General features: G+C 39.7%; 1 protein-coding gene across 1 annotated transcript in view; it reads right to left on the reverse strand.

Annotated features, from left to right (window-relative positions):
* The window catches only part of LOC149822144 (uncharacterized), a 175,452-nt gene that overhangs the window by 105,720 nt on the left and 43,880 nt on the right, over positions 1-25,852 (reverse strand). The window contains exon 4 of the mRNA XM_089980479.1: positions 23,556-23,645. Within this exon, the coding sequence (XP_089836605.1) occupies positions 23,556-23,645 (90 nt within the window). The remainder of the gene's footprint in view (positions 1-23,555; positions 23,646-25,852) is intronic.

Below are 25,852 nucleotides of genomic sequence, written 5' to 3' on the forward strand. Positions count from 1 at the left end.
GACATATTGGCCTATACAGATGCAGACTGGGCAGGGGACCTAGATGAAAGGAGGTCTGTTTCAGGATATTGTGTTTTCATTGGGAGTAATCTTATCTCATGGAGTAGCAGAAAACAGAAAGTTGTGGCAAGATCTAGCACAGAGGCAGAATATAGATCTATGGCAGCTACCACAGCAGAAGTAACCTGGATTAGGCATCTCCTTACAGAGATGGGAGAGAGTATCTCAAGTTCAGTCCTCATGTGTGACAATAGAAGTGCAATACAAATTGCGTTCAATCCTGTTCATCACGGTCGAACCAAACATATTGAGATTGACCAACACTTCATCAGACAAAAGGTAGCAGATAAAGAGATTGAACCGGTTTATGTGCCTTCAGAAGACCAAGTTGCTGATATGTTCACCAAAGGTCTCACAAGTAACCGCTTTTGGTATCTGAAGAACAAGTTGCACATGGTCCAATCCCATGCACAACTTGAGGGAGGGTATTAGAATCCAGATCGGATATAGATCCAGTAAAGGATCCATACCCATATAGGCCAAGTGTATGTTATGTTATAATGTAATGTTCATTACTAACTAAGGGTAATCCCGTCATTGTAAAAAGGATCTGTAACCTATTTACCCTAATGATAATTAGTGGACACAAAAAAAAAAAGAAGGAAGTGTGGCTGCCGATTCCAAGAATTCCCTCTCCTCTCTCCTCTCTCTCTCCTCTCTTCCTGCGCTCATTCTTCTCGATGTTCACAATAACAGAGCACTTTTAAGACATTCTTGGCGGAAGCGGGTGGCAAGCTGGGCACACCGAGGACGATGTCGACGCAGAGGTTCCCGAGCTTCGCAATGTCGACGTTCTTCGCCTCGATGTCGCTGGCTTCGCGAGCTCCCGTCGATTGCTGGCAGTCGGAGTCGATCCTCTTCGGGGTGGCGGAGCCGAGATCTTCGCAGTTCCTGATCGCGGGAAGCCCATGCTTGATGCATGGGAAACCGGGGGATTTCGCAAAATCGGTCCTGAAAAAACCGGGAAAAACGTGAAATCGGGAAGATGGGTAGAAGCGGAGATGATTATCGACCGGAATGAGGCTCTCCGCGATCGGAAATCTTAGGGTTTGGGGATACATCGATGAGAGAGAGAGAGAGGAAAATTTGCGGGAAGACGGGAGCGGATATTTCGTTCTTTATTTATTCCAATTTTATTTTTTTTTCAGTATATTTATCGGGTTTTTTCTAAAGTAAATTCAATAAACCCAAAACTTATCTAACATTTACAAAAGCAGCTTAAACTTTAATTATTTGCATTTAACTGCGATTGAGTAGATCGTTGATTTGCCAAATTGGTGTTATGAGATCATCACCCGTTCGTTCTCTTCATCTAGGGCTGTCAACGGGTCTAGTACACGACCCATTAGGGTATATCTGACCCCCCCAAAATAACAAATCACAGGCTCGAGTTCAGGTTCGGGTTTTATCGGGTTACAAAAGTGGAATTCCAGATTCAGACCTGCATAATTTCAGATTTTTTATTATAAATAATGCATTTTATACTTGGATCGGGTCAGGTACATGACAAAAATCATGACCCAAATCCCGCCTGCATATTACTCCCCTTAACAGCCCTAATCACCACACATTTATTGTGCAAAGGACCCAAGTTGATAGCCCACATAACGTCACTATTATCATCAACCAGTGTTCATAAACAACCCAGCTTGGGGTGTTCAAACTCGGCTTATAACTCCAGCAATCCGATCAAGATTGAGCTCATGACAAGCATGAGTTGAATGAACCACACTCAGCTGGCTCAATTGCAAACTGCTTTTTTTTTTCAAAATTGGATGCAATAGGATAACCCCGGGACCCCCCTTATATATATATATATATATATATATATATATATATATATATATATATATATATATATATATATATATATTACATTTTTGCCCCTATCGCACCCCCGCACCCAGGTTTTTTGAAAGTGCCGAATCCCCGCACCAGCACCCATGTGACATAGTTGGGCAGGTGATCCAGATGAACGACGATCAGTATCCGGTTATTGCAGCTTCATTGGACCAAACTTGGTATCCTGGACCAGTAGAAAACAAAAGGCGGTTGCTAGGTCAAGCATTGAGGCTGAATACAGATCGATGGCTGCTGTCACGGCTGAGGCTACATGGATAAGACATCTCCTGACAGAAATGGGAGAACCGATTGCTCGGTCACTGCTACTGTGTGACAATCAAAGTGCCATCAACATGTCCTTCAATCCCATCCACCATAGGCAAGCAAAGCATATTGAAATAGATCAACATTTTATTAGGAAAAAGGTTGAAGATAAAGAGATTAAGCCCATGTATGTGCCAACTGAAGAACAAGTTGCTGACATTCTCACTAAAGGGTTGACAAAGGACAGATTTTGGTTTCTGAAAGGCGAGTTGTTCATGGTTCAGGACCATGCACAACTTGAGGGAGGCTGAAAAGAAATCGTCATTATGTATATGCAGGACCTGACCTGATTTATATACTGGATGGGGTCCAGACCCAATCAATGTATAATGTAAATTTGCATGTTATTAAGGGGTATTTTTGTACCCTAGAATTTTATACTCAATATATTAATAGAATGAAAGGTGCAGCCACAAGGCTCTGACTCTCTCTCTCTCTCTCTCTCTCTCTCTCTCTCTCTCTCTCTCTCTCTCTCTCGGTGACAGGTTTGTGTAGAGATCAAGGACTCATTTCTCACAGAATTTTCCTCTAGTAACTTCATACATTTTCTCCAAATTAATGGGATAGGAAAAAGAGTGTTTTGCCCACATACACCACAACAAAATGGGATAGCTGAACGAAAGCATACACATTGTTAAGAGTGCATTGAGTATGATGCATGACAGCAATCTTCCTAATTCTTTGTGGACGGAAGCTTTTCATTCTGTTGTGCATGTGATAAATAGATTACCCATGATTATTTTGGAGAATAAGTCGCCTTATTTCTCTTTTTTTGGTGTCCATTCCTATTAGAAAAGGAGTCTTCACGTTCAGCTGTGTAGGAAAAGAAGGAACGAAATAATGGAAGAGGCTGCAGGAAGAAAAGACGTCAGAGGCTCTGTCTGCGTCTATCAATATATTAATAATATATTGAGAACATAATTTTAGGGTACGAAAATACCCTCTAGCAACATCTTAAATTACATTACATAATAATTGGATCTTGACCCGGTTCAGTACATGGATCGGGTCGGGTCCTGTACATACACAAGTTGGGTCCAAGACCCAATAACGACTTCTTTTTCCCAACTACCATGACTTACATGTTTTTTATTGTGTTTGCTATGTTCATGTTGATGGATCCTTGAGGCACAGATTTCAGGACAAGGCATTAAAGTGCAGGTTTGTAGGGTATGCAGATGACTACAAAGGATACAGATGTTATGATCCCATAAGCAAACGCATCAAGATATCGAGGAATGTTATCTTTGATGAGCTGAATTTTGATCTTCAAACCAACATGACTCCTGCAGATTCCCCAACAGGTAAAATCTATCATCCTTGGCTCAGCTCAGAACTTTTTATCAAAGTTGATAATAATTGTCCTTCAAGCTGTATGCAGCCACAAGAATGTACTGGCGCAGAAGATGAGACATTGTCTCCAAGAGAAATGACATTACCACTTGGACCAGACAAGTATAAGGGCATCGTTTACACCCAACGAAATAGGGAGGATCCACCTATTTCAAGACAAGGGACTGAACAATCATTCACTTCCTCGTGTACTCTTGATAACAGGAGGTCCACTCGTGTTCGTCACCCAATTGAAAGATGGGTTAGTTATGACAATTTCTCTATGGACTTTCAGTTGTTCCTGACGGCTCTACAAAAAGAGGATGAACCTGTCACATTCTGTCAAGCAAATAATTCTAAAAAATGGATGGAAGCCATGAATGGTGAGATGGAAGCTTTGCATGAGTGTGAAACATGGGAGATTGTTCCCAGACCGTCCGACGAGAATGTGGTAGGATGCAAGTGGGTGTATAAAATAAAGTACAAGCCAGACAGAAGCATTGAAATGTACAAAGCAAGACTTATAGCTAAAGGATTTACACAGGCACTAGGTCAGGATTATGACGAAACCTTCATCCCAGTTGTAAGAATAGGGACCATTATAATTATTATTTCCCTAGCAGTTGAACATGGATGGAAGCTCAGTCAACTCGACGTAAAAAATGCTCCTGCATGGCGACTTAAAGGAGGAGATCTACATGGAACAACCTCCTGGATATGCAGAAGGGGATCCTAGGAACTACGTCTCCCGCTCTTGGTTTGACAGCTTTTCGTCTGAGATACAGAAACATGGTTTTCGTCGATCTCTTTTAGACCATTCCCTGTTTAAATTCAAAAGTGAAGATATAGTTACTTTACTGGTTATATATGTGGATGATATTGTTATTACAGGTAACTCAGAGGATCGCATTGCAAAGGTAAAACAACAGTTAAGTCAGAGATTTAAAATGAAGGACCTTGGAGACTTGCAATATTTTCTTAGGGTGGAAGTTGATAGAAGAGAAGATGGTCTGGCACTCACCCAGCACAAATACACAGTGGATGTCCTGAGCAAAGCAGATATGAAGGACTGTAAGCCTTTAGCCACTCAGAGCATTCTTCATCAAAAATTGAGTGTCCAAGATGGGGATTTATACGAGGACCCTACCAGATATAGGAGCCTAGTTGGGATGTTACAGTATCTTACGCTCACCCGACCTGACATTGTCTACTCAGTCAACTAGGTGTCTCAATTCATGCATGAACCGCACACTAGACACATGGAGGCGGTCAAAAGAATCCTTAGATATTTAAAGGGGACAGTTGGTGATGGACTTCTCTACAGGCAAAGATCGACAGGACAAAGCGCGCATAAAATTGTTGTCTACAGTGATGCGGATTGGGTCGGGGATCCAGATGAGTGAAGATCTGTCTCGGGGTAATGTGTTTTCATCGAACAAAATTTGGTCTCCTGGAGTAGTAAGAAACAGAAAGTTGTAGCTAGGTCAAGCACTGAGGCTGAGTACCGATCTATGGCTGCTGCCACTGCAGAAGTTACATGGGTCAGGCACATATTGACAAAAGTAGGGGAAGAAATTTCACGATCATCTTTACTATGTGATAATCAAAGTGCTATCAACATGTCTTTTAATCCAATCCACCACAGTCGAGCCAAGCATATTGAGATAGATCAACATTTTGTGCAGTAGAAGGTTGAAGAGAAGATTGAACCTGAATTTGTGAGAGCCGGAGATCAAGTAGCAGATATGTTCACAAAAGGATTAACTAAAGATAGATTTTGAATGCTCAAAAACAAGTTGTTCATGGTACAAGACCATGCACAACTTGAAGGGGGGTGAAAAACAGAATCGGGTTATTGGACTGGATTTTATTGGAGCCAGATCCAGACCCGTGTGTGTTATGCGTCAGCCACTTAATAATGGCTTTGTTGTAATTTTAATTTGCAGTTGCAGGGTAGTTTAGTACCCTAAATTATTGCAAACCTAAATATATGTTAATGATATCTCCTCTGCAGCCAACGATTGTTGCTTGGGCATACAGTTGATACCAGCCCTTCCCATCGTGTCTTCCTCTATTCACTGCAACAGATCCTGATGATTCAAGAATTAACAGGAAGACTGCAGCCAAGGTCCTCCAATCTAGATTTTGGTGGCCTACACTACATAGAGATTCACATGAGTTTTGCAGCACTATTTCTAGTGGTTGTTGATTATGTGTCCAAATGGGTTGAGGTCGTAGCCACCCGAACCAACAATCATAAAGAGGTGCTTAAGTTCATTAACCACAATATCATTAGCAGGTTCAGAGTTTCGAGAGCGGTAATCAGTGATGAGGGTAAACATTTTAAAAATATACAAGTTGCTTCCCTTCTTAGGAAGTACTCAGTGCACCATCGAATTGTTACACCCTACCATTCACAAACCAGTGGCCAAGTCAAGGTCTCTAACAAGGAGATCAAGCGAATCTTGGAGAAGATAGTCAGACCAGACCACAACGATTGGTCTAAACGCTTAGATGACACGTTATGGGCGTACAGGACTGCCTTCAAAGCCCCAATTGGCATGTCCCCTTACTGGTTGGTATTCGAGAAGCCATGCCACCTCCCGGTTTAGTTGGAACACAGGGCCTATTGGGCTATTAAGAAATTCAATTTCGATATGGCCCAAGCCGGCAAAGAACGCAAGCTTCAGTTGAACGAGCTCGAAGAGTTGCGTAATGATGCGTACGAGAGGGCTAAAATTTTTAAAACTCGAACCAAGAACTTTCATGACAAGTATATCTTGAGGAAGCAATTCGAGCCTAGACAGAAAGTTTGGCTATTTAATTCACGACTCCAACTTTTCCCAAGGAAGCTTAAGTCAAGATGGGATGGCTCGTTTGTAGTTCAGGAGGTATTTCCACACATTGAAGTTGATATCCTGGATCCTAGAACAGGTGTGAGATTCAAGGTCAATGGGCAGAGGTTGAAGCCCTGTATTTCAGATGTGGCAGTAAACCAGAACATCAAGATCATTGATCTCGTTGATGTATAGAGTAGTGTGCATTTGTATATTATATTAGGATTAGGGTGCATTTTTTTGTAGCTAAGGTTTCAGACAGATAATGTCTCTTTTTTTTATGTGAATCAAATCAAAGGCAATAAGTATTGTCTGTCAACACAATAACATCTCCTCCCTTTGTGTTGGAATCTCCAAGAAATAAGGTACCCTCTTTTTTTTTTGGAAAGAATAAAAGTGAGGAAAGAAAATATGCAGATCTGAAATTGGAGAAAATACCCAGATTTAGAGATGTCTAGAACAGAAAACAATGAGAATATATATATATATATATATATATTAGAACACGCAATCCAGATGTCAATGCAGAGGAAAGATGATCTATAAAATCATATCTAAAATATCTGATTTGATGCAGGGAAAAGAAATGAATGTGATTTGAGAAAAGAAAATTGGATCTGATATGATTATAATCAGATCTGTAGAGGGAAACAGCAGATCTGGTGGATATAGACCAGATCAGATCAAGAAGAGTATGATCTGATTAAATATCAGATTTGCTCATTTTTTGAAGGAATCAGAAAAGACATTAAGAAAGAATTTTTTCTTTTTGGATTTGAAAGAAAAGAGGCAGATATGATTCAGAGATCAGATATGAGATGAGGAGAAACAAGCTTTAAGAATTGGAATGCGAAAAGGAATAGTGCAGCCAAGATTTAATGAGACTTACCTTTTTTGCAGGCTCTAATACCACGTGAAGACACCTCGGGAATAGGTTTCCTGCACAAGTACCAGACGAGAGGAAGAGAGAAAAAGATGGAATCCCAAATGAGGTCTTACCCATTGTGGGTGACGTTTCTGCATTTATATATTGTGGTATGAGAAAATACAAGAATACCCTTCACTGGATTGGGTATTTACAATATGTTACATTATTTGAGATACAGGCTGAAGAGATCCAGATCCAAAATCATATTCTTAGCAACACAATCATGGGTAACTTTTGTTTAGCATACTATAGACACCCAAATTTTGAATAAAAAGGATGTTTGACAAAATGGATTTCAAGCTCCTTTCCAAGAGCAAGGTGTTTCAAGTTTTCAACAAAGCAAATCTCAGTTTAAGTGTATGTTTGGCCTTCAAGACGACATCTTCAAGATTTTCATCGAAAAGAAAGATTAAACTAGATTATTATCTTTCGAATGGAACAATAATTGAGTCAATCCAATATCATAACAGAAAGATACATTCAAAACAAGGTGACTTGTTCAACCAAAATCCTGACTTTCAAGTATCGTTCACTTTCAATGTGATTTTAACGACCAAAACAATGGATTCATATTTTTCGCTTAAGTAAAATTCAATTAGAGGATGTTAGATTCCAACACCTCAATTGCACATCTGGATAGGGAGTTATAGCCAAAATAAGTTGACCGAATAGAATCGTATAAGTTGTTCCCTAACAACAATTAGTGAATTGTCACTAGATCTTCTAATGACAAGATGGATGATCATTAGACAAAATTAGATTGTTGTTAGACACCCCCAAAAATGGTGGATCGTTGTTAGACAGATCTAACGACAAATGTGTCGTTTGGCATATCTTGTGTTGTTTAACTCGGATTTGTGCAGGAAAGGAGAATATATCTGTAAACACCCCAAATTTTTCAAGTTCGTTCCGGACATCTCCTTCCACAGATGCCAAACCCCTACAGGGCAGTGTCGAGTCTCACCCCTAGGTTTACCCCGGTCTAGAGATCAGTCTACCCTCGTTTGGCATATCTTGTGTTGTTTAACTCGGATTTGTGCAGGAAAGGAGAATATATCTGTAAACACCCCAAATTTTTCAAGTTCGTTCCGGACATCTCCTTCCACAGATGCCAAACCCCTATAGGGCAGTGTCGAGTCTCACCCCTAGGTTTACCCCGGTCTAGAGATCAGTCTACCCTCATTTTGCTAATAAAATTACCATTTTTACTCCTGAGTCACCCTTAGCCTTTTTTGTCAGTCAGACCTAGTCAAATTCATTAAGTTCAGAATAGTTAATGTCTGCCATTTCTAGCTCACCTGGGCTTGCGATGATCGAATCCTAATCATTACTACCCATTTCAGCTAATTTAGCTCATTTCAGGCGAAATGAGCTCATTTCAGCTCGAATTTTAACCAAACTGTCCCCGAGTAAGCCAAATCCGGTAGATCCTATCCTCAGGACTCTAACATGAGTGCATCAAGAGTTTGAATGGTCCAGTTTCAATTCAAAGTCATTTTTTATACACTCGGACCTTCGTTTTAACTCATTTTAGCTCATTCGAGCTCAAATTCAGTCCAGATTGAGCTAACCCCAACTGGTTGAGCTAGTGTTCTAACTCCGAATTGAGTTCATCTGAGTATAACTGGCTTCGAATTCAGTTCATTCTAATCCAGTCCAGTTAAAATTAGTTCAAACCAATCTAGTACCATGTTTCTGCCCCTGCAGGGCGAAAACCAAAAAAATACAAATTTCTTCATAACACTGTTTCTGACATTTTTATAAACTAGGACAAGTCCCAATTCGGACTCGGATCAATTCCTTCATCTAATATCTTATCAATATTCGAGATCCAATCCATTTCAATTCAGATATTGGATCCAATGCTGGATCTGGTATCTAATTCCATCCCAGACCTGGATTTTTCATCTGATTCATTCAAAAATCCATATCCAGAGTCCAATTCATTCTTTGAATCTGGAATATCCCATAAGATATCCAGGATCCAATTAACCATTTCGGATCCATTTCAGTCTGGATCCACCTTCTGATCCGTTCAGAAGATTAAATTGAATCAATTTTTGAACTCAGATTAATCTAACATCTGAGATTCAATTTCACTTCTTGGATTCTGATTCAGGTACAAGATCCAATTTCATTCTCTAAGCTGGATCTAAGATCCAAGTCCAAAAACCCAATTTTCATTAAGAATTTGAGATTTTCCGTTTTCAATTCTTCAGAAATCTATATTCAGGGTTCGATTTCCATTCTTTTAAACCAATTTTCATCAAAACGAGATCTAGATCCAATCTTTTTCAAAACTTCGAATCCAGATCCTTTTCAAAACTCAATTTTTATCCTAATTTTAGAATTAGTTCTTGAATTTCAAATTCAAATCCACCATTTTGCAAAAATCTTTTGAAAAATACCCTGGATCCAGTTCATAATTCAATCTGGATTTCGAAATGTTAAAATGGATCCAGATCTAGTTTCAAAATCCAATTTTTATTCAAAATCAATATGGGGATTTCAAATTCAAAATCAAAATCTAATTTTTATCCCCAATTTCAAAAATAATATTTGAATTTCAAAATCTAAAATCAGTATTTTTGCAAAAAATCTCAAAATTCAATCTGGATCCGATTTTAACCCAATTTGGATTTCGAAAATCAAAATTGGATTTTTGAATCCAATTATTTCCAAATTCCTCTTTTTATTTCACTTTTCATCTTGATTTTTAAATCAAAAATCAAAAATGTGTTTTCAAAGAAGGGGCGCCACTTGGTATTTTCGAAATTCAAAATCAAAATCATTTTGAATATATAAAAACTCATTTGTGCTTTTAAAAACCCACATGAGCATCACTTGCAAAGTGATGCCATGTGTCAAAATTTTAACCAAGTGCCCAAAAGAGGGTGCCATGTGTCAAAATATGTTACAAAGAACACTTTTGCCCATGTAACAAACAAGAAATCCCACATGGGGTTGGCGCCAACCCCCCCCCCCCCCCCCCAATGTGAGCTTTGCCACATCAGCCCTAAGGGCTTGAAAATATCTTAAATGGTCTATGCCCATAATGCCCCCACTATGCCTTATAAAAAGCCCCCATGGGGGGCGAGTTTTTCAAGAAGCAAAGACCCCCCTCTCTCTCAAGCACTCCTCCTCCTTGGCTCTTCTCTTGGTGGCTGAAGTGAAGAAGAAGAAAGGAGTTCCTCCAGCCCAAGGTAGGCCCTCTCTCTTCTCTTTTCTAATTCTTCTTTCTCTTTTAATTCTTTTTTTCAATTTTTCTCAAAATCGCCCTCTCTTTCTTCTCTTCTTTCTTGAAATTTCTTTTTCAATATCATGAAATAGCAATGTAGATCTATCTAAGTTCCATGTTAATTTCCATTTTTATGTTTTGATCCATTCAATTTGCTATTTACTTTATACATTTTTATTCTAGCCATTTAAAATTGGGATTTGATCTACAATAGATCAAATCCCATATTCATTGGGCTAAATCAATTTCAATTTATGCCCCCAATGCTCTCAATTTGATTTTTAAATGTTTTAATTATACTTTTGCATCATTTTCATCATCTTCCATGATTTGAAATGATAAATCTCATGTTTGATCCTTGAATCAATTCATTAATGAGATACTACTCTACTCAATCATGTTTAGATGATATTTTCAATTCTGGTCTGATTTTAAGATCATCAATTCCCATGTAATTAGATGTTATTTTGATCTGATTTTTTTACTGCATCTTAATGCATATGTTTTTGAGATCTCCACCAAAAAATAGATCATTCTGAGTTGGTTTGATCCCTAAAAAAATTGGGATTCGGACCCTATCATTTGGCCTCGTCCGAATTTGACCCGAAATTAGACCAACTTGTTGGAGTGATTTCTCACTAACCAGAGATGATCTTTCAAATTTGTAAAAAGGGATGTCTCCAGCATTGAGTCTAGTTTGTTCATGTAAATTTTCATTAATTTTTATGGTGTTTTCATGCCTGATTTTGGTTAAAAACTGCAACCTTGTTATATTGTGTCACTTTTATGGTATGGTTTTTAATGGGAGATCATTTTTTAGATCTTTATAAAGGTTTCTCTTCATCTAAATGTCTAGTTCATCTCTGTAAATTTTCATTAATTTCTATGAAGGATTTCTATTTCTTTTTCATTTTTAGTCGGAACCCTGCCTGTTTGCAATCTCAGGCATTGCTCAGGCCCAAGACCAACTTGTTGCAATCATATCTCCCTAACGAGAGATCATTTTTAAATCTGTAAGAAAAAATTTCTTCCTTAAAATGTCTAGTTTATGTATGCCAATTTTCATAAACTTTCATCAACTTTTCATATGTCATTCGGATAAAAAACCAGAACCTTGTCGATTTTCTTTCACAGGTTTTGACCCGAATTGTTTAGATTGAATCTCCCCAATGGAAGATCATTTTTTAGATCTGTAAATTGAAAATTTCTTCTCTAAATGTGTAGTTTATCTCTGTAAAATTTCAGCAATTTCTATGAAGTTTTCATATCTGAGTCTGATAAAAAATATGAACCCTATCATTTTGCTTTATTAAGCATTTCTTAAATTTTATCTCAACTTGTTTAGATGTGTCCTCTCTAATGAAAATTCATTTTCGAAATCTGTAAAAAAGGTTTTCTTCCATTTTAAGTTTAGTTCATCCATATAAAATTTTATAAATTTCTATGGTCATTTGACCTTTCATCCATTGCATTTTCCAAAAGACATCTTCTTTGTTAAAATGAAGTTAAATTGGGCATTTTAACACTTTTAAATTCAATTCTCAAATACAATTTGTGTATTTCATGAATTGAAAATATCTTTTATCAACTTAGAATGCCTTAACTTCACTTTAAACAAACTTTGGAGTTTATTTACTTTTTATTTCAATCATTTTCAATGTGATTTCATTAAAACCTTAATTTCAAAGATAAATTCATTTTAACTTTAAGTTTTAAAATGAATTTACATGTTTAAAACCCCAATTTCAAAAATTTTAAGCTCCAAAAATATATTTTCGAAATGCTTTTGCAAAGACCATGCATCATTTGCATTTTATTTTGATTTTTTCTTTATTTTTTGGGGCATAAAAGGGCTAAATTATGGATTTTCTTCAATTTTTCAATAATAAAAGAAAATTCATAAATGCCTACAATTATTTCTAGCATGTTTGCTAATTTTGCATGAATTTAAATTTTGATCTTTCCTTTCAATTATTGTAATTAATTCAAGTGTTGTAATAATTACATTAATAAAAAATTTATTTTATGCTTAGTTTAGAATGAATGAGCATATAGATTCATTTCTCATTTTTAATTGTTGTATTTGTCTTTTATTTTAAAATACACTATAGAAACACGAATGACATGTTCACCATTTAATAAAGGATAAATAAAACTAAGCAAAGTTTGTGTTTACAGCCCTAGTCGGAATACGAATAATACTTAGAGTTATTATTCTTTATTAAATAAAAAATCGACCTACACTTTTAGGTCATTTTTGAAAATCATCATTTCTTTCAAAATTAATCTACTTTTCTTCCTTTATTTGAATTAAAATAAAGACTAATTCAAAATATATTTGTGGCCCTAATCATGAATATATTAAAAATTAATTTTGTTTTAATTCTATAAAGGCACACAAAATCTTTTTCTTTATTAGAAATTTAAATAAAGATTAATTTAAAGTGTATTTGTGACCCTACTCATGAATATATGAAAATTAATCTTGTTTTAATTCTATCAAGTATAAAATTTTCCTTAAAATTCAAATAATTTTTCAAAAAAATAGCATATTCATCATTTAAGATAGAATTACATCATTTTTTTTAATTATTAAAGTCATTTTCAAATTTCCAAGTGATTTTCGAAATGATTTTCAAAAACAATTTTTCTTTCTAAATTTAAAGCCATTTTTCAATTTCCATTATCAAATTCAAAGTTATTTTTCAATTTCATTCAATTTTAAATCCTATTTCAAATTTCTATTTTCTATTTTCTATTTTTTATTTTCTATTTTCTATTTTCTATTTTCTATTTTCTATTTTCTATTTTCCATTTTTTATTTTCTATTTTCTATTTTCAATTTCAAATTTTGATTTTTATTCTCCTTTTTCATTTTCAAAATTCCAATTTTAATTTCACTTCTCATTTCAATTCCAAATATTAATTTCAATTTCCTATTCATATTTCAAATTTTGATTTTTGTTTCAATTTTAAAACCAATTTCAACTTTCCATTTTCGAAATTTCAAATTTTAACTTTGAATTTTATTTCAAATTCAAATATCAAATTCAATTTTCTATTTCTTCCAAATCCCAAATTTCAAATTTTATTTCAAATTCCAATATCAATTTTAAAATTTTCCATTTTCAGATTCCAATTCTTACTTTTTGGATTTCATTTCAATCCTTAATTTTAAATTCCAAGTTAAATTTTGAATTTCATTTGAATTCCTAATTCTAAATTCCAATTTCATTTTTTTCAATCTTAGTTTTCAATTTAACTTTCAAACTTCAATTACATTTTCGATTTCAAATTTCAAATTTCAAATTTCAAATTTCAAATTTCAAATTTCAAATTTCAAATTTCAAATTTCAAATTTCAAATTTCAAATTTCAAATTTCAAATTTCAAATTTCAAATTTCAAATCAAAGTTCAATTTCAATTTCCAAACTTCAAATCTAATTCTAATTTTCAATTTCAATTCTAAAAATTCCAAATACAAATTCAAAATTCCAAGTTTGATTCTGAATTCAATTCTAAATTCCAAAAATCAACTCTAATTTCAATCAATTCAAATTTCAAAACTTAACTTTGAAATTCAATTTCAAAACCTTCGATTTTATTTTGACATTTTCAATTCAAAATTCAACTTTGAATTCCATTTCAAAATCGAATTCAATTTTCAAAACTCAAATTCAATTTCAACTTCAAGTTTTCAATTCAAATCAAATCCAACTTCACGTTTTCAATTCAAACTCGATTTCAATTTTTTTAATTCAAGTTCAAATTCTTCTATTTCCTAAAGGATATTTTCAAATTCATTTCCAAATCACTTGGAAAAATCAGATCTCTGAAATCTTTTCAAAAGCATACATATTTTTTCAAGTTCAAAATCATAGCACAAGCATGATTCTCTGTGCATTTAGGACTTAGAATAATTTTTTAGACAAATTTAGGCAATATAAAGGCATAAATTCGATCATTGGTTCGATTACCCCTGGTAAAGGCGACATGAACGGTTGAACCTCGTACCGACGAGTGAACCCTGTCTCCCATTTTCCAGCATTTTTTAAAAAACGAAGGCAAGTAAATTTTCAAAATCTTTTCCAAAGGTCAAGTGGACCTTGCGAGAGTTTTCTCTTTCCATAAAAAGAAAAGAAAAAATTTTGCAACGATCACAATATCCCAACCAACCTTCTATTCTCATTACCAACCACGAATATGCCCTTTAAAAACCCCAAAATCTATCCACCAAAATGCCTAGCTTATAGATCCTAGCCCTTAAAAAAACAATTGGACATAGCCTCCCATGTTAGCCAATCAGATCCAAGTAGTTGTATGGCAGTTGGATCTGGATAATTTGACTCAAATTCCTATTGGTCTATGTCCAAAATACACTCTAAAACCTAGAAATAAGGACCTGATCGCCTTAGCCCTACAAGTGGTGTAAGGAAGAAATGACCTTGAGAGATTAAACCCAAGCTTAGGTGCCCTTCTTACTCTGCTAGCCCCACTTGCCAAATTTATTTCTAAGTCAAGCCTATTGGGTGCATTATGCTACACCCAAGTCCTCGAAACCCAAGCCCTGCGGAGACTCTTGTTGATCTTTTGCGCTTGTTCGTTGACTTCAAAGGACTCTCCAAGCTCATGGTAAGATTCGGTTTATTTATTTCAATTTTTTCCTTCATTTATTTAGAGTGATTTTTCTAATGTGTGCATATTTGCTTGTTTTCATGTGTTTTATGAGCTTCGATGGTGTGCCCATCATCAAGCTCATTTTTATTTTCAGGATTGTGTTTGAAGCACATCCAGCAACACACTAAAAGTCAAATATCAAAGTCGGAGCTCCTAACGAAGTCAATCCATGCTTGGAGAAGGAAAAAAGATGCTTGGCTTGAAGGCAGGAACCCCACATTTCATCAAAAAATAGATCCATTTCAAAACCAAAAGCATACACAAAAACCAGACCCACACATACCAAGAGATAGAGTTAAGAATTCAACAACAAATAGAGGCTATCCCATTGATCTTGTTTTAAAAAATGTCGTCACACCACCATGATAGACATATCAATCATTGCCAAATGGTATGTCCATTCCTCCCATTCTAGCCTGGAACCCTATTTTTGCCCAATAGAGCAGAGTTCACTCCAATTTGTCAACTGTTCCACCCAAAACAAATCATACAATCTTAAAAAGGAAAAAAGATGTGCATAAAGAAAGTGATGCAGGGCAGGCGGTACCAGTACCATGTGACCCTGGCAGGGCCAGGGAACCCGACCCACCAGTTGGAATGGACGATCGGACCCAGCAACAGGGTCCGACCCCAGGTGAGTTGACTCGATGCAGGAAGATAACGCGCACCTACTCCAGAAAAGGGAAGACCCGGCTCAGCACCGATCCAGTCCCGAATTAAAGCCTTCTCGGGTCCGGGTCCGGGTCCGGGTCCGGGTCTGGACCCGGATCCAGTGACCATCTTTAAAAAACACGACTAAGGGTTGCGTGAGGGCAGTCTTTGGAGAATCACTACTGTTTGATTTTCTTTTCTGAGCAGCCTTGTTTTCCTTTTCCCTGTCATTCTTTCTTTTTTCATTACAGTTCGTTGTTTACAATTTTTGTTCAACTTGTTATCAGCAATCTGCCAGTAACATTGGGTATTTAATAAAATAAGTCCCAACTCACCATTTGGGTGAGATTGATTGTTTTTAAGCCTGTTCAGCATCCGACTATACACATTCGTGCCTGCCCAGCCTTCATTAAGATCATGCGAGAACTGGAGTGCGCATCGACAGGTCGTGTCTTCACTGCTCTTATCACAGCCCTTTGAAGGCTGCATCAACTTGGTATCAGAGCCCAGGCATCCTCCGTCAGCAGCCGCATGGCTCAAGAGGCGAGGGACGACCTGGCACACGGCAAGGAACGGGAAGAAGTCATTACCGAGGACCCAATGATGCGCATGATGGAGTTGATGACAAAGATGCAGGAGAATATGTTGCGCATGAACAGAGAGATGGCTGGAATCACAAAGAGGATGGATGGGATTGACTGTCGACTCGCCGCCATCGAATCGACCGCAGGATCGAACCCAGCGACGACCCAACCAGTGGATACCACCGTGGGCGACGCTGGTATCCTCACGGCTGCAATGATCGACCCAGCCCAAGTGGGTCCTCAGCCTGCGGTATCTCAAGAGGGTTTTGGGGAAGGCCTGCGCCGGACTGTCTGTTGAGAGGCGCGTCAGCAAGGTACGCCCCCCCCTGAACTCTGGTGCGACTGCGATGCAGCCGACCTCGGGGCCTTTTGGAGATGCTCCTCTCACTGGCGCAAACCCGCAGGCCTGGCATCGACCCACGCACCTGGGAATGCAGGCTGGACCTGACTTGCATGACCCGAGTTTGACGCTGAATCAGGCAGTGGGTGTGCCAGCGTCAGTTCGTGCAGGGAGGGGTCTGTCAACCATCCCGGCACCTGCGCGCGGGGTTGTGGTTGTCGGCAGCTCGAAGACTAAGGGGATCGATCCCCTGTGGTCCGGACCTGAACCCTCAGGGACCGGTCAGGAGATTATTTTATTCGGGTCTGGACCCGATTACCGAGGACCACCCTTTGGGTTCTCAGGAGCGGGTCCGGGTCTGGCAGCCCCATACCCAGCCTACCCAGTTGGGTTTGGTTCGCAGTTCGCTCTGAATCCGACCCAACCCGTGATTTTTGAACCCCAAAATGGATCCCATACCGACCCGAACTTGTATCGGACCCGGACGAAACTCCAGCTTGATCTTGAGCCGGGTCAAAACCAGACCCATACTCATATGGACCGTAGATCGAGTTCGAACAAAACCTTTTATCCCCACAACTCGATCCCCGATCCGACCTACCCAAATCTGGGTCCGACGAGTAGTTTAGGATTAGGCCCGATCCATATCCAGTCGAGCGAACCATCCCAGTCCTACCCCAACCCAACTAGATACCCGAACTCTAACCAACCCAATAACCCCTTCCCGATCCAAAACCCAGTACCTCGCCCGACCCTACACCCTTATCATAACCCAAACCCTTATTACCCCTTTCCTACCCACTTAGAGCCAGAGACCCAACACGACCCCCCCCCCTTTAGTAGGACCCCCTTACATACCAGTGCCACAGCGACAGCCACAGACGGCCCCCGCCCGCGGGCAAACCCGGCCGCGACAATTTCAGCAAGGAGCACCACGACCTGAGCGTCGACCACCCCTCGGTGGAGTTCGTCAGCACCAGCATCCAGGCGAGAAGTACCGCATAGAGGACAATGAAGCAGTGTGGGACGACGACGCGTTCTGGAGCGAGTATCCTGCAGGAATGGTGGAGGCTCGTCAACAGAGAGCAGTGGAGCATCCCTCCACTTATGGGGTGAAACTGGACCTTCCGGAGTTTACAGAGCGGTTCGACGCAGAGCAGTTCTTCGACTCGTCTTATGCCGTGCAGTTTTTTTTTTACTACCACATCGTAGCCGAGCACCGTCGTGTCTCTTTAGCGTCTACTCGGTTGAGAGGATTAGCACAGACATGGTGGGTGGAGCTGCAGCGATTGAGGGAGCAGCAGGGGCTAAAGCGTGTACAGTCGTGGGAGGAGATGCAAAGATTGATGCAATCAAAATTCGTGCCTTCAGATCACGCTGAGAGAGCCTACAAGGAGTATCTAACCCTGCGTCAAGGCACTCGTATTGTGGTGGAGTACACTGCCGAGTTCCATCGTCTTTCTCTACGGGTGCAGATCGAGGAAACTGCCTGCCAACAGGTCACGAGGTACATCTCTGGTCTCCGTCCTGTTATTTCTGACGACTTTAGTTGTATCACGGTTGAGACATTAGATCAGGCCAGCAGTTATGCCATGAACGTCGAGGAAAAGTTGAAACAGAGGCAGGAATATAGGACCTCCCGTAGTGAACAGTCCAGTCGACCCAAGTCGAGTTTTCCAACCAGGGGAGGCTCCCCTAGGAAGGAGGACTCAAAGTCTACCCCTAGAGCAGAAGTTAGCAGACCTGATCCGTCCGGACCCGCATTCAATACCCGGTCTAAAACCAAACCTAGTGAGTCTACCATCCGTTGTTTTAGGTGTCAGGAGCTAGGGCATGTCGCGTCTAGGTGCCCCACTGCGGGCAAAAACACCCATCTCATCGAAGGTATTGTGGACTCAGCATCCGAGAGTGAGAGTGAGTCGTTGATCGAGGATGAGAGGGAAGTCGTAGAGTTCGACGGCAATGTCGACAATCTATTATCCATCCGTCATGTCTTGACCACACCCCGAGAGTCGACCCCTGCCGAATGGCTACGGAACAACATCTTTAGAACCCGATGCAACTATGAGGGTCACGCATGTGATGTTATTATCGACACCGGTGCTTGTGAGAACATGGTGCCCGAGAGTGTTGTGTCTACCTTGAATCTGAGAACCGAGAAACTGTCTCACCCCTACAAGATGGTGTGGTTCAAGAAAGGAAACGAGGTTCCCATCACCCAGCGTTGTTTAGTTTGATTCTCTATGGGGGAGCACTACCACGACGAGGTGTGGTGTGATGTAGCCCCTATGAGTGCGTGTCACATCCTGTTGGGACGTCCTTGGCAGTTTGATCGCAAAACCATTCATGATGGTCGTAGGAACACGTACTCGTTCATCTTTAAGGGTCATAAGATAATCCTTCTCCCCATCAAGGAGACGGGGTTTCCTACGGTAGATAAGCCTGAGCGAGTTACCCGGCTGGCCGGACTATCCTACCGGTCTTTCTTGAACCAATGTCAGGAGGATGGTTATTGTTATGTTGTGGTGGCTAAACCCCCAGTGAGTACGTCGTTACCAGTTCCTACGGACATCAAACCCCTTATTGAAGAGTTTAGCGACATTATGCCAGATGACCTTCCAGATGGTCTTCCTTCCATGTGTGTCGTGCAGCATGCTATTGATTTTGTGCCAGGGTCGAGTCTCCCCAATCTCCCCGCATATCATATGAACCCCTCCGAGCATGCCGAGTTGTTGAGACAGGTCCAGGAGTTACTGCAAAAGGGCTTTATTCGTGAAAGCGTGAGCCCTTGCACGGTACCCGCCTTGCTCACCCCTAAGAAAGATGGGTCCATGAGCATGTGTGTTGATAGTCAAGCCATAAACCGTATCACTGCCAAATACCGTTTTCCCATCCCTCGTTTGGATGATATGTTCGATATGTTGGCTGGTGCTTCCATTTTCTCCAAAATTGATTTAAAAAGTGGGTATTACCAGATTCGTATCCGAGAGGGGGATGAGTGGAAGACGGCATTCAAGACACGTGATGGGTTGTATGAGTGGTTAGTCATGCCATTTGGACTATCCAATGCCCCAAGTACTTTCATGAATATGATGACCCAAGTGCTACGCCCTTGTATAGGGAAGTTTGTCGTGGTATATTTTGATGATATTTTGATTTATAATTCATCTTTGTCTGACCATTTGAGTCACCTGCGTCAGGTCTTAGAAATTTTAAGGAGAGAAAAATTGTATGTCAATGCGAAAAAGTGTGAGTTCATGAGGTCCAGTGTCGTTTTCCTAGGCTTTATTGTGTCATCTGATGGAGTTAAGGCAGATCCCGCGAAAGTTCGTGTGATTGTCGATTGGCCTATCCCAAAGACTATTAGAGAGATCCGTAGTTTTCACGGATTAGCCACTTTTTACCGACGTTTCGTGAGAAACTTCAGCACCCTCATGGCCCCCATCACGAAGTGCCTCAAGGGTACTAGTTTTCAATGGACGCCTGCTGCGGGAAAAGCCTTTACGATCATCAAAGAGAAAATGACCAGTGCCCTTGTCTTAGCCCTTCCTGATTTTAGTGCAGTCTTTGAGGTTGAGTGCGATGCCTCCAAGGTGGGAATTGGCGCAGTCTTGAGTCAGAATCGCAAACTTGTTGCCTTCTTTAGTGAGAAGCTAACGCATGCCAGGTGTCAGTATTCCACTTATGATGTTGAGTTTTATGCCGTTGTACAAGCCTTTCGTTATTGGAGACATTATCTCATTTATAAGGAATTTGTCTTGTACACAGACCATGAGGCATTGAAGTATCTGAATAGTCAAAAGAAGTTTAGTGCTCGTCATGCTAAGTGGGTCTGCTTCTTGCAAGAGTACACCTTTTCAATTCGCCATCAATCTGGTACCCTGAACAAGGTGGCTGACGCTCTTAGCAGGAAGAACAGCCTCCTGATGACCATGTCAGTGCAGGTCGTTGGGTTCGAACAGTGCAAAGAATTATATCCCACGGACCCAGATTTTCAACAAGTCTGGGAGGGGTGCATCTCTTCAGATCGCACCCTCGACCCCCGTTTTAGTGTTCATAATGGTTACCTCTTCCGTGGGAACAAAATATGTGTGCCTGATTTCTCCCTTAGGCTTCAGTTGATTTTTGAATTACATGAAGGAGGGTTAGCAGGGCATTTCGGCCATGATAAGACGTTCGCTCTGTTAGATGAACGATATTTTTGGCCCAAAATGCGCAAAGATATTGTCAAGTTCATCCAAGGGTGTCATGTGTGTCAAGTGTCCAAGGGTCATCGTCAGAACAGTGGTCTGTATACTCCGTTACCCATTCCTGAATGGCCGTGGGAGAACGTATCCATGGATTTTATCGTGGGCCTCCCAAGAACGCCGCGTCGTTTTGATTCAATTTTAGTCGTTGTTGATCGGTTCTCCAAAATGGCTATTTTTGTCCTGTGTAAGCGAACCACCGATGCCTCTTTAGTAGCGTCCTATTATTTCAAGGACGTCGCTCGCTTCCATGGTCTACCCCACACAATCACTTCTGATCGTGACACGCGTTTTATGAGCCACTTTTGAAAATCGTTATGGGCTTTATTGAAGACCAAACTTCAGTTCAGTAGTGCGTACCACCCCCAAACCGATGGCCAAACCGAAGTTGTGAACCGCACCTTAGGAAACTTGTTACGGAGCCTCGTAGGGGAAAATGTTAAAACCTGGGATCTAGTCTTGCCTCAAGCCGAGTTTGCGTATAATAGTTCCATCAATAGGTCCACAGGCAAGTCTCCTTTTCAAGTGGTTTATGGTTGGTCGCCCACTCATGTCGTCGATCTAGCTCCAGTGTCCAGTCTCCCTGACCCTGCCCCAGACGCCTTTGATGCCGTTGAATACATGTGTGATATACATAGGCAAGTCCGGGCCAAACTTATTGAGAGTTACGAAGCATACAAAGCCTTCGTTGACCAAGGTCGTCGCGACATTCAGTTTCAAGTTGGTCAGTTTGTTTGGGTCTACCTGTGTCCTGAGCGTTTTCCCGTGGGCACTTATAATAAACTGAGTCCTAAGAAATATGGTCCCTTCCAGGTCCTACGACGTTTAGGTTCGAATGCCTACCTTATAGAACTGCCTCACGATTGAAACATTTCCCCGATTTTCAATGTGTCTGATCTATATGCTTACTGTGGAGACAACAAGTCGTCGGAGCCGACTTCTTTCCAACCCGAGAAGAATGATGCAGGGCAGGCGGTACCAGTACCATGTGACCCTGGCACGGCCAGGGAACCCGACCCACCAGTTGGAATGGACGATCGGACCCAGCAGCAGGGTCCGACCCCAGGTGAGTTGACTCGATGCAGGAAGATAACGCGCACCTACTCCAGAAAAGGGAAGACCCGGCTCAGCACCGATCCAGTCCCGAATTGAAGCCTTCTCGGGTCCGGGTCCGGACCCGAATCCAATGACCATCTTTAAAAAGCACGACTTAGGGCTGCGTGAGGGCAGTCTTTAGAGAATCACTACAGTTTATTTTTCTTTTCTGAGCAGCCTTGTTTTCCTTTTCCCTGTCATTCTTTCTTTTTTCATTACAGTTCGTTGTTTACAATTTTTGTTCAACTTGTTATCAGCAATCTGCCAGTAACATTGGGTATTTAATAAAATAAGTCCCAACTCACCATTTGGGTGAGATTGATTGTTTTTAAGCCTGTTCAACATCCGACTATACACATTCGTGCCTGCCCAGCCTTCATTAAGATCACGCGAGAACTGGAGTGCGCATCGACAGGCCGTGTCTTCACTGCTCTTATCACAGCCCTTTGAAGGCTGCATCAGAAAGGCAAGACAATTTTTGGAAACTAAAAGAGAAACATGTGGAAGCATCATGTAGAGCAAACAATGAACACCTAAAAACCTTTTTAAATGTGTATGCATTGTTATTTCATGTATTTATTTTTGGATACATGAATATACATGTAGCATATATTGAAATAAAAGATGAAAAGCATAGCTAAACTAAGTTAATGAAATAGTTCTCAAGTTCCAAATCTAATGAAAGAGACTGTATAATGGAAGTACATTTGAACTTGAGGAAATATGTTTCCGTCTTTATGAAGAAATTCCTAAAATCCTTAGTACAACCTAAATTTGGAAACCAACATTCCTCAAATTTTAGGTTTCAGATTCCATGTAATCAATTGGACTGCAGCAAGATGCTTTGGGAGCTCTTGTGTAGACTCAAGCTTACAACAATTTTCACCACAAAACATGGAAACCAAGTTCAGTTACTGGGCCCACACCTAAGTTCAATACTTTAAGGTTGCACAGATATTTACTCACCAAAAGGCCTACTTAGAAGAATGCAATCATAAAGAATTTTTTCCATGTCACCCAGACCTTCCCAGTCAGACTGACATGATTCTTCCAATTTACAGTATTTATCACCAATAAAGCAATCTTTCTGTGCTTATTCTCCCAATTATAGCTATCATACTCTGCAGACCATACCAGAATAGATCTATTCTTCACAAAGAGTACCTCAAGCATAAAGCAATTATGCACATGGAAATGAAGCAAGCGATTAAGACAAGTGCAATCCACTATCTACAGAGGATTAGCAATTCCATGAAAAGGAAGAGCACTTTCATAAACTACATAGAGAGAAACCTCATCCTGGATCCATTTTCTCTTCACATCAGACCTAATGATTAATAAGCATAAGATGGCCATGTCTAATTTTAGTTAAAAATGTGGCACAGGGAAAAGAAATGCACCAGAATCGTGTGCCCTTGGTTTGCACGTATAAGAAGCTCCCCATTATTTTCCTGGAGGCTAAATCGCTGCTTATTATCCCTTCTTACAGCCTGCATCAAACATGACAATAACAAAGAATGTTCCATAAACGGCTGCAAGAAATTACACAAAACATTTATCATACTGAATAACATAGTAGGAATTGTGTATTTAGAATAAATCATATGTTTGAAACTGATATAAGGAGCTTTTGGCTTATTTTCACAACCATATAGATCATTAGGTTTCAAAATCGCTGTTGTTTTGACACTCAAGTGATAGATTTTTGCATGTGTATAATGTTTTCTTTTTTTTCAGAGAGACAGGGAGAGAAAGCATTTATTTTGTCACTGATTAGAGGTGTTTTGGCAATTATAGGTTCACCTTCTTGATAATATAATGGACAAAGCAAGCACACACAACAGAGAGAGAGGGGGGGTCAAATCTGCATAAGATTTCTTTCTTTGAATTTCAGTCAATGAAAGTATGCCCCCAGAGGAAAATCTGCTCGAACATTTCATTTCAATATTTAACATGGCAACAATATAGCACCTTCTTTCCTTATTTTTTAGTTCTTGTTGTTTTATCCAATTATCTAAAACCAGTTCCTTGGTGATGGCATACACCTTCAATTCTTAATTACAGTGAAATGTTTTGGACAAGATATTCAGAAGATTGTCATTGGCAGCTCATCAGGTATGTGCCAACAACAGCTTGAGGCAACTGACTGCTGGCTAGATGTATATACGTGGGTTTGGATCCTGAATTTGTCAAACACAATCTGCTTGGTGTTCCATAATCTTTCATTTGACGTCCTTTAGTTACCATGTAACGCCCCAAAATTTTAAATTGTGATTTTGAAAACATTGTCGAAAAACCTTTCAAAGATAAGAGCTTTTACCTTTAAAATCGATAGTGGAAGCAATTTAGAAAGGAGCACAAGTTACCAAATTCTGGGTACATTAGCAGTAAAATCATGATTACTCATGAAACAACTACTCAAGGGAAGTGAGGAAACAAAACAATAAATTATTAATAAAATCTGCAGCTTATTACAAAGTCAGCAATTTTCTACTATCCAATAATCTAAAGAAAAACTCAAAACTCAGAGCCAAGACGTCAGCCAAAAGAAGGGAAATCTCGAGTCATGTTGCATCGTACCATCGACCGGCTGTGAAGTCCTACTCATCACCTGCCCATGAAATGGGTCAGTTTCATAACAAACTAGTAGGTACACGAATAGACAATGTAGAATAAAATAAAGCAGGACATTTATGAGATAAGCAATTTATTACATTAAAAGCAACAAGTGAAATATCTAATCTATTCTAGCAGGTGCAACACATGCAACATATGCAAAGATCTATTGTCGTGACATAGATATACCAACAGCATTTCAAGTAGTACAAATCTTAATTATCTACAACTATTATGATAAGCATATTCTTTAAGTTCTGATATTAACTGGCCTGTGGGTACGCACAGACACGAAACGTAGAAACAACCGAGACCGATCCGGGAGTTTATTATGTCAAGTGTTTTTCATTAACCCGGATGGCTGACCGAGTTTGCTCCTAAGGGGACGGTCAGTGACCAAGAGAGTAAATCCCTAAATACATTCGTGGTCATTGATGCATCCAACTTCTGCAGAAGTACTTGAAAGTTACTACTTAAGATAATTTATGGTAATCTCAATTTCCCTAACTCTGATGACTAGGGAAGCTGAGTCTTTTGCCCATTGGGTGGTTATTAACAACCTGTCCATCGGAGTTTTTGTATCATCCAATCTTTCTCTTAATGAACAGTGAAGGTCGAATGGGTACGACGGGGTTTCTTAACCGTCGCCCCATTCTACATGCTCTAGTCTGTTAGACCCACTCGAGCATCTTGCCTATGAAAACGAGTTGTCACCATTTATGTGATCTCAGCATTGTGCTATATGCACGCTTCGAGGTTGCCGCAACCTCATTATCCAAACATCGTAACACCAACATGACATACTTGTCTAAAAGTATGATCGTATCTGCCTAAAAGTACGACTACGATAAGAGGGCAATCATTTAATATCTTGTAATTCCTTTAGTTCATACATGACATGCATTGCTCCTTGAGCATTTGGCCTGTGGAGGCGAACATCATTATTTTCATTTTTTTTCAACAAAGTGCTCATTGCACACTTCGAGGTACTCAACGGCCTCACATACTACTTATCGTAATGTATATACCGTACATGTCTAAAGGTTCAGTTACGATAGCAACTTGTGGGTTTCTCAAAGGA

Source organism: Nuphar pumila, chromosome 11 (genome assembly GCF_984573655.1).
Source record: "Nuphar pumila chromosome 11, dmNupPumi1.hap1.1, whole genome shotgun sequence".
Lineage (NCBI taxonomy): Eukaryota > Viridiplantae > Streptophyta > Magnoliopsida > Nymphaeales > Nymphaeaceae > Nuphar > Nuphar pumila.